This window comes from Capricornis sumatraensis, chromosome 15 (assembly GCF_032405125.1).
Source record: "Capricornis sumatraensis isolate serow.1 chromosome 15, serow.2, whole genome shotgun sequence".
NCBI classification, from domain to species: Eukaryota; Metazoa; Chordata; class Mammalia; order Artiodactyla; family Bovidae; genus Capricornis; species Capricornis sumatraensis.
This window is the reverse complement of record NC_091083.1, coordinates 57,107,191-57,122,293: the sequence shown is the minus strand read 5'-3', so window position 1 is coordinate 57,122,293 and position 15,103 is coordinate 57,107,191. Positions and strand designations below refer to the sequence as shown.

General features: G+C 53.7%; 1 protein-coding gene across 1 annotated transcript in view; it reads right to left on the bottom strand.

The window, feature by feature from the left end:
- Window positions 1-7,223, bottom strand: part of ZBTB46 (zinc finger and BTB domain containing 46) — a 31,525-nt gene extending 24,302 nt beyond the window's left edge. The window contains exons 1-2 of the mRNA XM_068987276.1: window positions 7,214-7,223; window positions 4,915-5,883 (exon numbers count right to left, since the gene is read on the bottom strand). Coding sequence (XP_068843377.1) covers window positions 4,915-5,851 — 937 coding nt within the window. The 5' untranslated portion in view covers window positions 5,852-5,883; window positions 7,214-7,223. The remainder of the gene's footprint in view (window positions 1-4,914; window positions 5,884-7,213) is intronic.
- Window positions 7,224-15,103: the final 7,880 nt, after the last annotated feature.

Below are 15,103 nucleotides of genomic sequence, written 5' to 3'. Positions count from 1 at the left end.
TCAAAAGGCACATGAAAAGTGTGGGTCCCAGCCTCAGAAATGCGGGCTCTGGTGAGAAGCTGGCCGAGAGCGCTCCCTCTGAAATGCGCAAATGAGGTGAGATTGGATGATCAGGCAGATAAACATGTAAACACAGCAAAACATTAGCAGGCAGAGAATCTCAGGTGGCAGGTGGGCTCACAGTCCGTTTTTTCAACTTTTCTCTGAGTGTGAATGTCTCCCCAGTGAAATGGCCAGGATAGAGACAATAAATTACTCAAACCTTACAGTTAGAAGCTGCACAGCTCACTGAATGTACACCATCACTGAAACAGTAGGAAAGGGGTGGTGACCGGGGCCTCACCTCCGAGACCATGAATGTGCCACCTCATATGGCAAAAGGGACTTTTCAGGTCCTTGAGGTGGGAGATCATCCTGAACCTCCCTGTCCACACAAGTGTCCATCTCAGAGGAAGGGGGAGGCGGGAGGGCCAGAGCTAGCGAAGGGGACACCGCACCAGAGCGGAGATCTGAGGGATGTGGGGCCCCGAGCCAAGGGTCGAGGAGCCTTTGGAAACTGGCAGCTGGGGGGTGGTGTAAGGGTGTCTAAGGGGGTGTGGAAGTGTCTGGGTGTGAGTGTGGAGGTGTCTGCGGGCTGGGTGTGAGCGTGTCTAGGGCTGTGGGGGGGTGTCTGCAGGGTGGTATAGGAGTGTCTGGGGGTGGTATGGACTGTCTGCAGAGGTGTGGGGGTCTCTGGGGGTGGGTATGGGGGTGTCTGGGGGTGGGGGTGTCTGGAGGGCAGTCAGGCCTCTGCCAGCTGAACAGCTGTGATATGGCCTTTCTGATGTCTATGTTCTGCTTCTGTTTTTAAAAAAATTTGAAAAAAGCAGTAGAAGAAAAGTTTTCAAATGAACAGTTAAAAAAATAACACAACTCCTTTTAAAATCTTCATTTAAATGTAAGCTTCCAAGCTGTGCTTTTAAGTGCATATATATAAATGCACATATATACCACTGGGTATTTCAACACAACCCTTTGTCTCCGGGCAGGGGCGGGGCGAAGGCAGTGGGCTCAGTCCCCACCCTTGTTGGCACCTAGGGGCATCCCCATCACAGTGTCCAAATACCAGAAGAAAACACACACGTGGTTAAGAGGACAAAACGCCTCAAGTTCAAATCAAAACAGGACTCACCGAGGTGGCAGAAAAGGCAGGTGGCCTTCCGGTCAGGTCAGCAGTGGTGCTGCCCGAGGGTGAGGTGACCTCAGAGAAGGGAGAGCGGAAACGCGCCCTGGGAAGCTCCCAGCCAGCGCTGGCCGTAGTCCCCAGCCCAGCCCCCGCACATCCGTCCCGAGTGGAACCTTGTGGGTCCCGAGAGGGACCACTGGCCTTGCTCACCTGTCACCCCCAGGGGCCCTGCCATGTCCTGACCACCCAGATCCAGACCCTGCAGCTCAGCTCTTCACGAGGGCAGCGGCCCCAGGGTGACCAGCCTCCACTTCCACATTTGGAAAGATGAGAAGCCTCAGGGCCTCCATCTTCGTGAACTGAATCTTCTACAAAGTGCAGGAACTGCCGTTTTGGCAGAAACAAAGCTCTGCTGGCCTCTCAGTAAAACCATGCCCATGGTGATGAAGGCTTAAGTCCAGGTAGTAACTCAGAAGTGTGGCCTTGGGCCAGGGTGAGCCAGCTAGTGGGACACAGGCCAGGGGTCTCAGGGCCGAGCCCTGCCCCCCTTAGGCCCCCTCCACAGTGCCCCCGCTCTGTTGGGTCAGCACTGGGTCCTCCACCTCCCTTCTCAGCAGCACGTCTTCCCCCACGTTCCCAACCGAATGACCTGACGAAGCCCACTCCTGAGGTGTCCAGGCACTGGCAGCCCCCATCCACGGCTCTGAGGTCGAGCAGACGGATTCCAAGCAATTTTGCTCATTCCTGCAGGGAAAACGTCTGGGGGCCCAGCCAAGGGAGAAGCCACTGGCTTGGAGTTCTAAGGGGCTAAGAAGCGACCCCTCTGACCTGGTCAGGGCAGGCCAGGCCCTGGTCCCAAGTGTCTGCTCCCACCCTGAGCTGGACAGCAGCCCTGGGCTCAGAGCAGCCACAACAACCTTAGGAGGCCACCTGTACCCCTGAACCTGCTCTGCAGTTCCGACGATCCCGTCACAATCCTGGGATGCCAGGTCCACCCTTACCGAGGTCCAGACATGAAGGAGTCCCTCACAAGACCCACACACTTTACTTCAGCTCAGAACTTTGCATCTGCAGATCCTCTTGGGAACCAGTGTGGGATGTTGGGATGGGCTGGCCAGGCTCTCCTGGCACAGCCTTTGAACTAGCAGCTATAAACCCACCATGCTGAAGGCTTACAGCCTGGGGATAGCGGACAAAGGGATGAGGCAGGAGCCTGGCCTGTACACATGGTACTGGCACGTTTAAATGTTGTTCCCCACGAGCCATCACACAGACAGGCTGTGACCCGGAGGCACATTTCAATGGATGTTTTCTTGGAAGCTGCTGGGTTACAAAGCCTGCTGAGGAAAATCACTCTTAAACGCTAACAGGCCTCAGGGTCCCCAAAGCCGAGGGGGACACACAGAGGACAAGGCGGTGGCCCTGCTGCAGGGCTGGGCATCCAAGCATCTTCACCAAGGGCCTTGAGTGATCAGCAGGAACCTCCTGACACGTTCCTTGGAAAAGGCCTGTTCTCCTATAAACGGGGTGAGAATAAACAAAAATACTCTCTTCTAAGATGTAATAAATCTTTAATGAAAGCAAACCCTCCTCCATCGGGGATCGTGATTTATACTTCCAAGCCCCAGCCCAGGGCGGGTGGAGGAATAAATGGCCACCGTGATGGGCAGAACCGTCCCACGCAGCCCACACCTCAGGTCCTCGTCTTAGCAACTCGGGGGAAATCTGGCAGTTGCCTTGGTAACCCGAGGGATTTCAGACAGCAGCAACAGTACATGAGCCGAAATCACTTGTTGGATTCCAAAAACACCTTCTGCTCGACAACTGCTTTTAAAACATCAAACCCACAGGCTCATAGAGTGCCCTCATTCTTAACTTGTTGAGGGACTCTTCGATCTAGAGGCCTCCATCCCTGCTGCCCACCAGTGTAGGACAGGAGGGGAAAGTTCTTCAGCTCTGACCCCAACAAGGTTCCTTAAGTCAGTCCCCATGGACACTCTTCTCAAGGCTAAGGGACATTACTCGTTACTGAGGGAGCCGACACAACCACCAGCAGGGAGATAGGTGGCCTTTCCAGCAGCTCAGAAACTTAACCTTCTTCTGATTTAGTTCAGTTAAACTCCAGTGGTTCTGGAGGGCTGCCCACCATAGACACAACCAGGGGGTGGGGAGTGCTGGCATCCGACAGACCCCAGGACCCCACCTCTCACGGAGCCATCCCTCCAAGGTGGCAACGGACTGAACCTGCAGATGCCTGGCCCAGCACTCAGGGCTGTAAGAGAATGAGAACCAGGGAGACAGGCCACTGTGTCCAGGGGCGATGAGAAAGTTCTGGAGACGATACTAGTATTTAATGCCAATACACTCAAAAGTGTTAAACGGGTAACATCTATGATACATGTGTTTTACCACAATAACAAAGCCAGTGTATCAGGAGCTCCAAGGGTTGCCCTTCTGCTGGGGTGGCAGCAGCTGTTTCCCCCAGGACGCCCACCCCACCCAGCATAGGTCTAGCATCGGTGACATCTTTCAGGGCTTATGTTCACATTTTGCTGCCTTCAGTCCACCTCTGTCCAGTCATGAGGTCCCTTCCTGGAGAGGCCTCCCCAGTTGAGAAGCCTCCATCCTGCCCTGCCCTACCAGGGCCTCTCCGCACCCTGAACACAGCCCTCACAGCCAAATGCACCATTCGGGAAAGCTCGATGCAGCCATAGTTATCATGAGCTCCACACCAGGAAGAGCATCGGGCATCTAGTAAACATTTAATTTGTTTACTAGCCTGGCCATGCTAAGTCACTTCAATCGTGTCTGATTCTTTGTGACCCCATGGACTCTACCCTGCCAGGCTCCTTTGTCCATGGGATTCTCCAGGCAAGAATACTGGACTGGGTTGCCATGCCCTCCTCCAGTGGATCTTCATGACCCAGGAATTGAACCCACGTCTCTTAAGCCTCCTGCGTTGGCAGGAAGGGTCTTTACCACTAGTACCACCTGGGAAGCAGGTGGGAGACACCTAGCCTGGAAGACAGATAAAACCGCCCTCCAGAGGGTGAGGACAGTGTGAGGGAGCTAAGCTATGAGCCCTCACCACTGATGGACTGGGGTTCAGGAGAGCCCCACCCCCAGTGTGGTACCGACCCCCCCACACACACACTGCTCTGAGTGAGGACCACCAAGCCCACACTTGTTAGCAAAGAGGAAATACCCCTCGTTGGGATGGGAGCTGGTGGCCTCAAGCTGTCACATCCTCCAGCATAAAACTCTTGCACGTGGGTTACAGCCCACAAGCCTGGCCTGGCCTTTCCTTCCACCTAGGCCACTTCACTTCGAGGAATTTTTCATCTCTTTAATGCTGTAATATTTCCATCTTTAAAAATTAAGGTATCCCAGCCACTACTTATGAGGCTCCCCGTGTGAGGGAAGTGGCCCCATACCCCACACTGGGCTCCTAGGCGTCACCCCACTTCTCCAGCTCCAGACCTCCTGCTTCAGAGAAGCCCCACCCCAGTTCCCTCTGTGTGTAGGTGGCCCAGGCACAGCACTGATGGGGACACCAGGAGGTCACCACGGCTGCATTCTTGCTCTCACACCTATTTATTGCAATAATCAGGGAAGCTGCTTGTGTGAGCCTGGAAAGGTGACGCTTTGTGGACAAAACGAGTGGCCTCAGGGTCACCGACAAGCCATGTCTTTGTGCTGCCATGGCCCCAGGGTGCCTGAGCCCCGCCTGTAACAAAGGAAAGGCTTACTTGAGTCACGGCTGCTGAATGGCCACCCGGACGACGGGAGGAAAGATGGCAGTGGGGAGCCGGCCCGGCTGTCCTCCTCTACCTGCTGTGTGATGTGTCGGACTGTGTCTTTGTTTTTCCGATTCTTCCTCCGGCCCGTGGGCTGCCAGCCATCCCCGGAAGTCTGCTCTGAGAAGGAGTTCTGAATGGTGCCATCCATGGCAGAAGGCGGCTCGCTGCCCCCGAAGTGGGCCGGTGAGAGCGGCTCCTCCTTGACGTGCAGGGACCCGCAGCCCACATCGCCAGGCCACAGTGGCTGTGAGGCAAGGTCGTCAGGGCCCTCGGCCTTGGGCTCCTGATCCTCCTTCCCATAGCTGCTCCCGCCCTCGTGACAGCTGGCAATGGCTGAGTCCCCGGAGGAATTGGCGGGGCTCGTGCGCCGGGCCAGCCAAGGGGAGATGCTCCTCCCAGCCATCACAGCGGAGATGAGGGCGTCCGCACCACCACCGGGTGGGGCACCCACCTCAAATGCCTCGAGCTCATCCGAGGCATCTGGCTTGATGCTGATGTCCAGTGCTGCCTTGATGAAGTCATGGCAGGCCTGCACGATGTCCGTCATCTGCAGGAAGCTAGCCGCGGACATCACCTCAATGACGTTCCTGCTGGTGAGGGCCAGGTGGGCGGAGTACATGAAGTCGATGATGGCCTTGAAGCCCTGGGCGGTGACGATGTCCAGGTGCGTGACCGTGGCCTGCTCAGAAGTCTTCTGCACCTGGCAGTAGAGCGTCTTGAAGTAGCGGCTGCTGCCGAGCAGGACGTTCTTGTGGGCTTTGAAAACCTTGCCCTCCACCACCACACACACGTCACACAGCACTCCGTGCTGCCTCTGCTCATTCAGCTCGCGCAGCAGGTGTCGGTAGTGGGACGCGATTTCCATATCTTCCTTCCGGTTGTTCATCTGGGATCCTGGGGTGGCCTCCTCTATGGACTCTGTGGGGTGAGAACGGAAGGGTTACCCGCACAGTCACACATGCACCAAGGGCTGAAGAATGCGCAGAGGGAGGCGGCTGGGCACAGAGCACCTGAGGACGGCACCTGAGCCAGCTCCGTCCTCCTGCACACAGCGCTGTACATGCTGCAGCTGACCCTCCAACCAAGCAAATATTCCAGAAAGGAAGTGAAGGCCCATCCGCAGTTGAAGAGACTTTTTTTTACCAAAACAGAAAGTCTAGGTGAAGAGCATCAGGTGCGCCTTCACCCCCACCCTTGAAGAAGCGTCTTTAACGGCAAAACGACAGCAACGTCCTACACAGTCCAGCCCGCGGGGCAGGAAGGGCCGAGGCTGGGTGCCCACAGTCCAGTCCAACCCAGCTGCAGAGGGAGGAGGCCCCTGACTACCTCAGCTCCCCAGGAAGGTGTCCAGTGGAGGAGGGACCCAAGGTGACAAGAACCCCCTTTGTTATCCCGAGCACCCGAATCGTTTCTCAAGTTGGGCTCCACCGTGCTGCTCCCCTTGGTTCTGTTTCCCAGCTCTCTGCTGCCCCCAAAGTTTCTGGGGCCACCGGACTGTGTGGCCGAGATAAAGGCACTTCAGTGCTGCCCTGTCAGGAGGCCACGTGGGCGGGGCTCCCTCTGAAAACCGTGCAGGGATGTGTCCTGGCCTTTGCTGCTGACCAGCAGCCCTCGGTGTCCTTGGCCCGTGCAGTGCCATGCCCCAATCTGTATAGCGTCACTGCGCATGTTGGTCCTGACATCCCCCACAAGGACATGGTCATATTGGACGAAGCCCCTCCCGCTTCAGTACAAGTCCCAGCCCAACCAGGTCAGGTTCTGAGGTGCTGGGGGCAAGGACCTCAATACACGAATCCTGGGGCCATCATCACCATGTGAAACCCCCCGAGGAAGACAGATCTTCCTTTTAAACTCACCCTTTCGCAGCTGGTCAGAGGTGGGGACATCGTCCACCTTTCCCACGGGGAGCAGACAGAGGGCAGGCAAGGGAGGGAGGGTGCGGGACACCTCGTGGTGGAACAGCTTTCCCTGGACTTCCAACACATTTCCCAATGTCACCTGGGCTCACCTGCAGATGGCTGCAGTCCTCATGCCAGGAGAACGAGGCCAGGGAGAGTCCAAGTCTTTCGCTCCCTCATATCTCTCGACCGTCCCCTGGGCACTGTCCCTGCCAGCCCCCACCCTACCCTAAGAGCAGAAGTAAACAGGCTACTTCGATTGTGAGACCAGTGGGACTTGACCCCAAGGATGGACCCTGAGGAGGAGGGGGAGTGGTCAGAACTGGCCATGGGGGAGCCCCCAAACTCACAGCTGATACTGGGGTGTTCGACCCCGGGTGCATGGGGGCCCCCGAGGGCAGTCATCCCCCAGTCTGCTCTTCTTCCAGGGCATGCAAGGAGGGGAGGACAACGAACAGGCCATCCAGGTTGGCTTTACCCCACAGCTGGCATCACACTCAGGTTAACCAGACACTGAGGGAGGAACTGGAACACGTGTCAAGTCAGGAAATCAACTGTCCGAGTGCAAAACATCGGCTTCATGCCTGAGTCCACGAGGAGCTCCTGGGCATGTACAAGGGATGGAGGGGGGGTTGGAAGAAGGTACTCAGGCACCTAAGGACCCTGTATTCAAATTAGGAAGATGCAGGTTTCATTACCTGACTTCCTGTATGAACAATAAACCTCTTTATTCACCAGTGAAGCAGATCCTCTTAAGAATCAGGAAGAAAACCAAAAAGGGGGAAACGCCAGAGCCGTTTACAGAAGCAACTACCTCACAGGGTTTGCATTTCTAAAATAATTTCAACTCATACGGGAAGTTCTAAAATAAATTATTATTCAATCAGAGCAGCTTAAAAATCAGATATGCATTTCACAGAGAATCTGTTGTAAGAAAATACAATTTTCATTAGGGAAAAAAACTATCTGTATGCTAAAAAGAAGAGGAATCTAAAGGAATGATAATCAAAAATAGATTAGTCAGGGTCTTCCCTGGAGGGGCCAGTGGTTAGGACTCCACCCTCCCACTTCAGGGAGCATGGGTTCAATCCCTGGTCAGGGAATTAAAATCCCGAGGGCCTCATGGTACAGATGAAAACAAACAGACAACAGATTAGTCTGCTATGGAAACATTAAGCATACCCATAACTTATCCAAGCCTACTGAAACTTTAGGGGAATGACTGAATTTGCATTACAAAGTTGCTCATGTCTGAACATCAGTGAGACGGTCATGGGGTCCTGCCCACCTGACCGCAGCAGAAGAGCTGCTGCCCAATGGGCATGACCCTAAAAACAGAAGCATCCTAGTAGGCACATCACACAGCAGTCTGGCCAGAAAGACGCAGGCCTCACACTAAAGCATGCTCACAGAGGTTTTTCTTTGAGGGCTAGGACAGCAGAGCATCTGCCCTGCCCCAAAGAAGGGTACTGCCTAGTGGAGACGCACCTGGCCATGGGACACACACCTGCTCAGGAAGCACACACCAGTGGATTCACACTTGTTCATAGGACACACATGCTAAGCTGCTTCAGCCCTGTCCGACTCTTTGCTCCGCTATGGACTGTAGCCCACCAGGCTCCTCTGTCCAGATTCTCCAGGCAAGAATACTGGAGAGGGTTGCCATGCCCTCCTCCAGGGGATCTTCCTGAGCCAGGACTGAAACTGTGTCTCTTATGTCCCCTGCATTGGCAGGCATGTTCTTTACCACTAGTGCCGCTAGGAAGCCCCATAGCACACACACCTGTGGACAGATAACCTGACTGTCATTCTGAATTACCTGTGCTGCTGCATGGACCACAGGGCACTGTCATGCATTTCAAGGTCCACAGGGGCAGTCCTGTGAGGAAGGGACCCTTAAAGAAGAGCCTGTGGCCCTGAAGGGTCCCAGATGCCGCTCTGTCAAGAGAAGCTCAAGCTGGTGAGAACAAGGGGGCAGACGGGTTATCTGCTGCCACACCAGCACCTGCAACTTTGTTAAAGTGACCCATGTGCCACCTGGAAGCCACTCCATCTCTACACAGGTTTCATGCCTCCTGGGGTCCCTACTCCCTGTTTTATTTATAGCTCGCTAATCTCAAGACACTTCAGCCTCAGACAGAATCACTTATGAGCACCTTGGTGCAAATACAAGTTGAATCCAAGTTCCAGACTAGACTCCAAAAGTGTGCCGATCTGCACCATGCAGATTTCGGAGCCACCCTCAACAGACATAACCCAGGACACAGGGACCATGCAGGTGATGGCACGGCGAGTGACGGAAGGGGCAGCCGAGGCCTCATCCTGCCTGGTGAGAATCTTGCCTGATGCTGCCAGAGCCATTTCTAATACTGACGCCTCTGGGAAAGGTGGAGGTGGTCTCCAAGCTGCCTGGCAGGGAACATGAGTCTAGCCATGTGGAGCCACCAAGCTTATATTGGGTGCCACAGACCTGCCCTGCCCCAAGTCTCACAGTCCCGAGCCGGCTCCCATGACCCAAGAGACCCAAGTCTCGACTCTTCAGTATAGTGACCTAGGGTCAAGGCGGGGGGGTTGAGGTCTCCCCTAAACAAGTTGCACTCAGACATGAGCACGGACCTGCTGTGCCAACCTCCTCTCTGAGCATCAGGGGCAGATGTGATGTCAGGGGCACTCCCATCTGTCACTTCCAGGGTACAGAGCCCGCAGCACTCCAACCCCAGGGCACCTCACGAATCTTCTCCCCACAGCATCTGAAGGTAAGGAGGCTGCAACCAAGAACCATCTTCAAAAACTACCAGCAGGAGGCCCATCTCTTATTCATCCAGCTTGCCCATGAGACCACGGATACTCCGCTGGTAAAAGCCAAATAAATTGCCAAGTCTCGAAAATCACAAGAAACATGAAACATGCAGACTGCTCTGAGTTTATTTCATTTGCTGCCCTGTAGGTTCAGATTAGTAATTCTGGGAGCAGAAGCAGGTATTCATATGCTTTTTTTCTGGTCCCTAAAGAGCTCCACCTTGAAGACAATTGGTTCTAATAAGAAGGACACAGAATAGTGAATGCATTTGGACTTTGTATCCAGCTGCACTCAAAGAAACTCCAGGTGTGGGCAAGGATTGGGAGCCCTGGCCGACTGATCCCTCCCCAGGGTCGGTCACCTAGTTCCAGTACAGAAAAGCCCAACGCTAAGAGGTGAGCACCTCAAACACCCATGGAACCTTCTCACCAACCCGACTTCAGCTCTTCTCACTCTGTGTTTCCACTGTGCTCCATTTACACTTTCTTGAAATTTTCCTGGAAACATGACCTAACAGGTGAATATTGTTTTAAGGTGGAAGCAACGTACCTTTAGCGCTAGAACCAGAACACCCACTCCTGGTCTGCAGAAGCCAGGCTGCTGCCTGGAGCCCCCACGAAGCCCCATCTCTGCCCTTGCCTGGCCGGCCGAGCCCTTCCAGGTGGACACAGGTGAGTCTCTAGATAATTACACTGCGTGAAAGCAACCGGACAAAGGAGACGGTGCAGGAATCCCTTCCATGAAACTGGAATCTGCAAAGAGACCTACACGGGCAGGGACAGGGGCTGCCTGGCCTGGGAACAGCGAGAGACAGAGACACCGTTGTGTGCAAACCCACCCATTTACCCTCTTCCAATGAGTAGCTTGTTGTACGTGAATTATGACAATGTCGACTACAAAACTACTTTTATGGAAATATCCTTGCTTGACTACAAACCAGTGCGTACCCATCACCATTTGCCGTGGGTTGAACTATGTCCCAGACTCACCTGTTGCACGTGACCTTATTTGGAAATGGGGTCCCTGTAGATGGAACTGGTTAAGACAAGGTCGCTAGGGTGAGCCCTGCTCCAACGTGACTGGTGTCCTTAGGGAAGGGGACCTTGGGACACAGACCTTCATGGGGAGACAGCTGTGTGACAGAAGAGATGAGGCCATGGCTAAGGAAGCACCAGAAGCTGGAGGGACGCCTGGGACAGGTCCTCCATCCCGCCCAGCACCTTCAGAGGAGGTGTGGCCCTTGTTCTCTGACCTCTGCCCTCCAGGGCTTCGATGGGATAAATCTCTGGCATTTAAGACACTCAGCCCAGGGTTCTGCTAGGAGCCCGGGACACACATGTCTCTTATCTACCAAAGAACCCACCAACACCAGTGGGTGATACAGTTCATATGGGAAGTGCTCGGCTTCTTCCCACCAAGGCCTCTCCCCATGGGCAGAACCCAGCCAGCCCCAGGCCCTCCCTGTGTGGACACCATGTCCCACATCCCAAGGTTCTGAAATACCCAAGATCCAAGACACTAAGAACAGGAAACTAACCCACACTTTATACTCATTGTTTTCTCAGGGTTCCTTGTTGCCTTTTAAAATTTAAAACTAAGCTCCTGACTAGGAATAAATATGCCACATTCAGTAACAGAAATCATCTTTAGGTGCCCGGCGGGGTCAGCTCTGCCTGAAGTTTCTCCAGTGACTCACAGCCTGAACCTTGGGTGCTGTTGACCAGGGTGATCTCAGAATGCAAACCCTTGTGGGCCAGGGTGGGTCCCCGCCCCCGGCCCATGCCCAGCCCCACCCCACCACCACCCTCTTCCCTGTCACGGCCTCTTTCAGTTCCCTCACCTCAATGGGACCAAGAGCCTCCTCTGCGCCCCTCCCTGGACTCTCCTACCTGTCTAGACGTCACTTCCTCTCAGGATGCACACACCCTGACCACACAGGGCCAGAAGCACCCTGTCCCCACCTGCCTGCTCTGGCTCTCAAGGTGGAATGACCCACAGAATTCCAAGGTCTTAGCTGTGGCCCAGACTTAGTCCCAGTGCGATTCCATATCAGCCCCTGAGGGTGAACAGGAGCCTGGAGGTGTGCTGGGCACTGGGCTCAAGCTGAAGACCGGGCCCGCCCCCCCAGGCCAGAGCCAGAGCAGCACAGAAGTGCTATGAGGGCTCTCAGGGAGGGTCTGAGGTAGGGGCACAAGCAGCAAGACTGAGTGAGTGGGGCCTGGGTATGGCCACCCCAGAGACCTGGCTGAGGCTGACTCTCGAGGTTCCAAGGCAAGGAGCCACCCGCGCTGACATACCAGCCCAGCCTGGAGGACTGCAGCCCAACTGGCATCACGTGGACAGAAGAACCACAGAAGTCAGCCCAGCACCTTGGGACTTAAGAGGCCTGTGTTTCAGGACGGTCGAGGGCATTGAGCTACGGTCAGCACACAGGCAGCCCAGGGAAGACACAGCACCTCGGCTTCTGACGGGAGAGCTTGTGGGACACAGACGGGGCGGGGCCAGTGAGAGAACCACTAGGAGCCCAGGGTGGTGCCGGCCCGGACCTCAGGGTGGTTGGGGCACCAGCCACCAAGATGGGGAAGCCAGGGGCTAGTATATCAAGGGGAGACATAGGCTCCCAAGGGAGAGCAGCCCCCCAGGGGTCCCAGATGTCCTGACTGGTAGGGTGCCTGGGGCCCCAGAAACAATTGCAGGGGCAGGGAGAGAAAAGAAGAGACCAGGCAGGGAGACCTCCTACAAAGCCGAAGCAGAATCACGGCCCCAGCCAGGCATCCACCCAAGAGCTCTGTTGCTTCTGCTGGCGGGAAGCCGATCCACAAATTTGCTTTGCGGGGTTGGGGAGAGAAAGGGGAAGAGGTTACGGCTTTACCCGTGCCCCCAGGCACCTCCTGCTACACTCGACCCTCACTGTGGCCCTTTCCTCTCTAAACCACACACGACTGTAATGGACAGCTACCAGCTCCCTTCAGTTCAGTTCAGTTCAGTCGCTCAGTCGTATCCGACCCTTTGCAACCCTATGAATTGCAGCACGCCAGGCCTCCCTGTCCATCACTAACTCCTGGAGTTCGCTCAAACTTATGTCCATCAAGTCGATGATGCCATCCAGCCATCTCATCCTCTGTCATCCCCTTTTCCTCCTGCCCACAATCCCTTCCAGAATCAGAGTCTTTTCCAATGAGTCAACTCTTCGCATGAGGTGGCCAAAGTATTGGAGTTTCAGCTTTAGCATCAGTCCTTCCAAAGAACACCCAGGGCTGATCTCCTTTAGGATGCACTGGCTGGATCTCCTTGCAGTCCAAGGGACTCTCAAGAGTCTTCTCCAACACCACACTTCAAAAGCATCAATTCTTCGGCGCTCAGCTTTCTTCGCAGTCCAACTCTCACATCCATACATGACCACAGGAAAAATCATAGCCTTGACTAGACGGACCTTAGTCGGCAAAGTAATGTCTCTGCTTTTGAATATGCTATCTAGGTTGGTCATAACTTTTCTTCCAAGGAGTAAGCATCTTTTAATTTCATGGCTGCAATCACCATCTGCAGTGACCCTGGAGCCCAAAAAAATAAAGTCTGACACTGTTTCCACTGTTTCCCCATCTATTTCCCACGAAGTGATGGGACCAGATGCCATGATCTTCGTTTTCTGAATGTTGAGCTTTAAGCCAACTTTTTCACTCTGCTCTTTCACTTTCATCAAGAGGCTTTTTAGTTCCTCTTCACTTTCTGCCATAAGGGTGGTGTTATCTGCATATCTGAGGTTATTGATATTTCTCCCGGCAATCTTGATTCCAGCTTGTGCTTCTTCCAGCCCAGCGTTTCTCATGATGTACTCTGCATGTAAGTTAAATGAGCAGGGTGACAATATACAGCCTTGCCATATTCCTTTTCCTATTTGGAACCAGTCTGTTGTTCCATGACCAGCCCCCTTAGGCTGTGATGAGTCACTGGACAATACAAACGTGCTCTTTTTAACAGGTGGATCAAAAGGCATATCCTAAAAAAAAAAAAAAAAAAAAAGGCATATCCTGCCATGGATGCAATCCCCCCAGCTGCTGACAAGCTGCCTCCTCCTGGAAGCCTCCAGGGGCTCCTACTATGACAGCACTCGTGGTCCCTCTGTCAATCAAGAGATACTGTTTAAATGTCCCAGCTTAGCTCCTGGTAGAAGTAGCAGCGGACAGCACCTTCTTGATCCTGGGTGGGCCTGAAGGTCCCACCTTCACCTCACTGAAGGACATGACAGTGAGGCCATGGACAAAGGGCATCTGACCAGCGCCATGACATCCCAGGACCACAATTCAGAAATGACACCACATGTGTGGCTGAGAGGTGGGCTCTGATGTTCTGCATCAGTCACAGCTCACAGCAAAGGTGGAAGATGGATACAGAGTTACTTGCTTTTGTGGGGTGAATCGTGTCCCCAGAAGACAGTACCTGTGAATGCAACCTTATTTGGAAACAGGATCCTGGTAGATTTAACCAGCTTAAGATGAGGTCATAACCCAGTGGGATGGGTGTGTCACAAAAAGGGGAAATCTGAACACAGACATACAGAGGGGGATGGAGGCAGAGGTGGGGTGGCTACAGCCCAGAGGTGCCTGGGCCACAAGAGCTGAAGAGGAGGGCAGGACCCTCTCCCAGAGCCCCCGGAGGGAGCACAGCCCCACGACCCCTGCTGGGGGAACATGTTTCTGTTGTGTTTCTGCTGTGTTTGCCACCAGTGTGTGGCACTTTGTTACAAAAGCCACAGGAAAAAGCCACACATCCACTTAAAATTTTTAAGTTTTTCTTGAAAACTGATCGGCCTAAGAAGGCAGAAAAATTATATCCAAGGGTTTTTAATCTGAGCTATACTGTGACTTGAAATGTTAACTCTAACACTTGTACTCCCTCTGCCAAGGAAAAACATCAAATCTAAACAGGAAAGGAAAAAAAAAAGCAGCACCTAGTTCTCAAGCAACAGGATGAAATCCTCTGTAGTCTTTCAACTTTTGTCTTTGAAACACTTTCCAACAGAAGGAAAAGTTGCAAGAATGATTCTTGAGAGAACTCCCTCCTAACCCTTAACCAGATACACTAGTTCTTTAATATTTTACAACATTTGTTTACATCAAGCAAATGCTGGAATCCTCAATCCTGGTCTTTTCTATTTAAAGTTGCATTTCTTGAAAACAAGAGGATCCAGCCAACAGTCTAAGGTGCTACCTAGGAAACCCCACATCGTACAGGTCACTGGCTTTGGACGGGGGCAGAGAAATGTAATGCACGACTCCTCGGCTGGTGGCAGGAGACCCCGCATGCAGGCTCGGACCAGAACAAACATTTGTTCTGGCATCTGACACAATTTTAGCTGCTAATCGGACATTTCCAAGTCCCCACTGTCATTCTGTATAGGCCTTGCAGACGGTAAACACTCATTAGATGCTCAATAAATGAA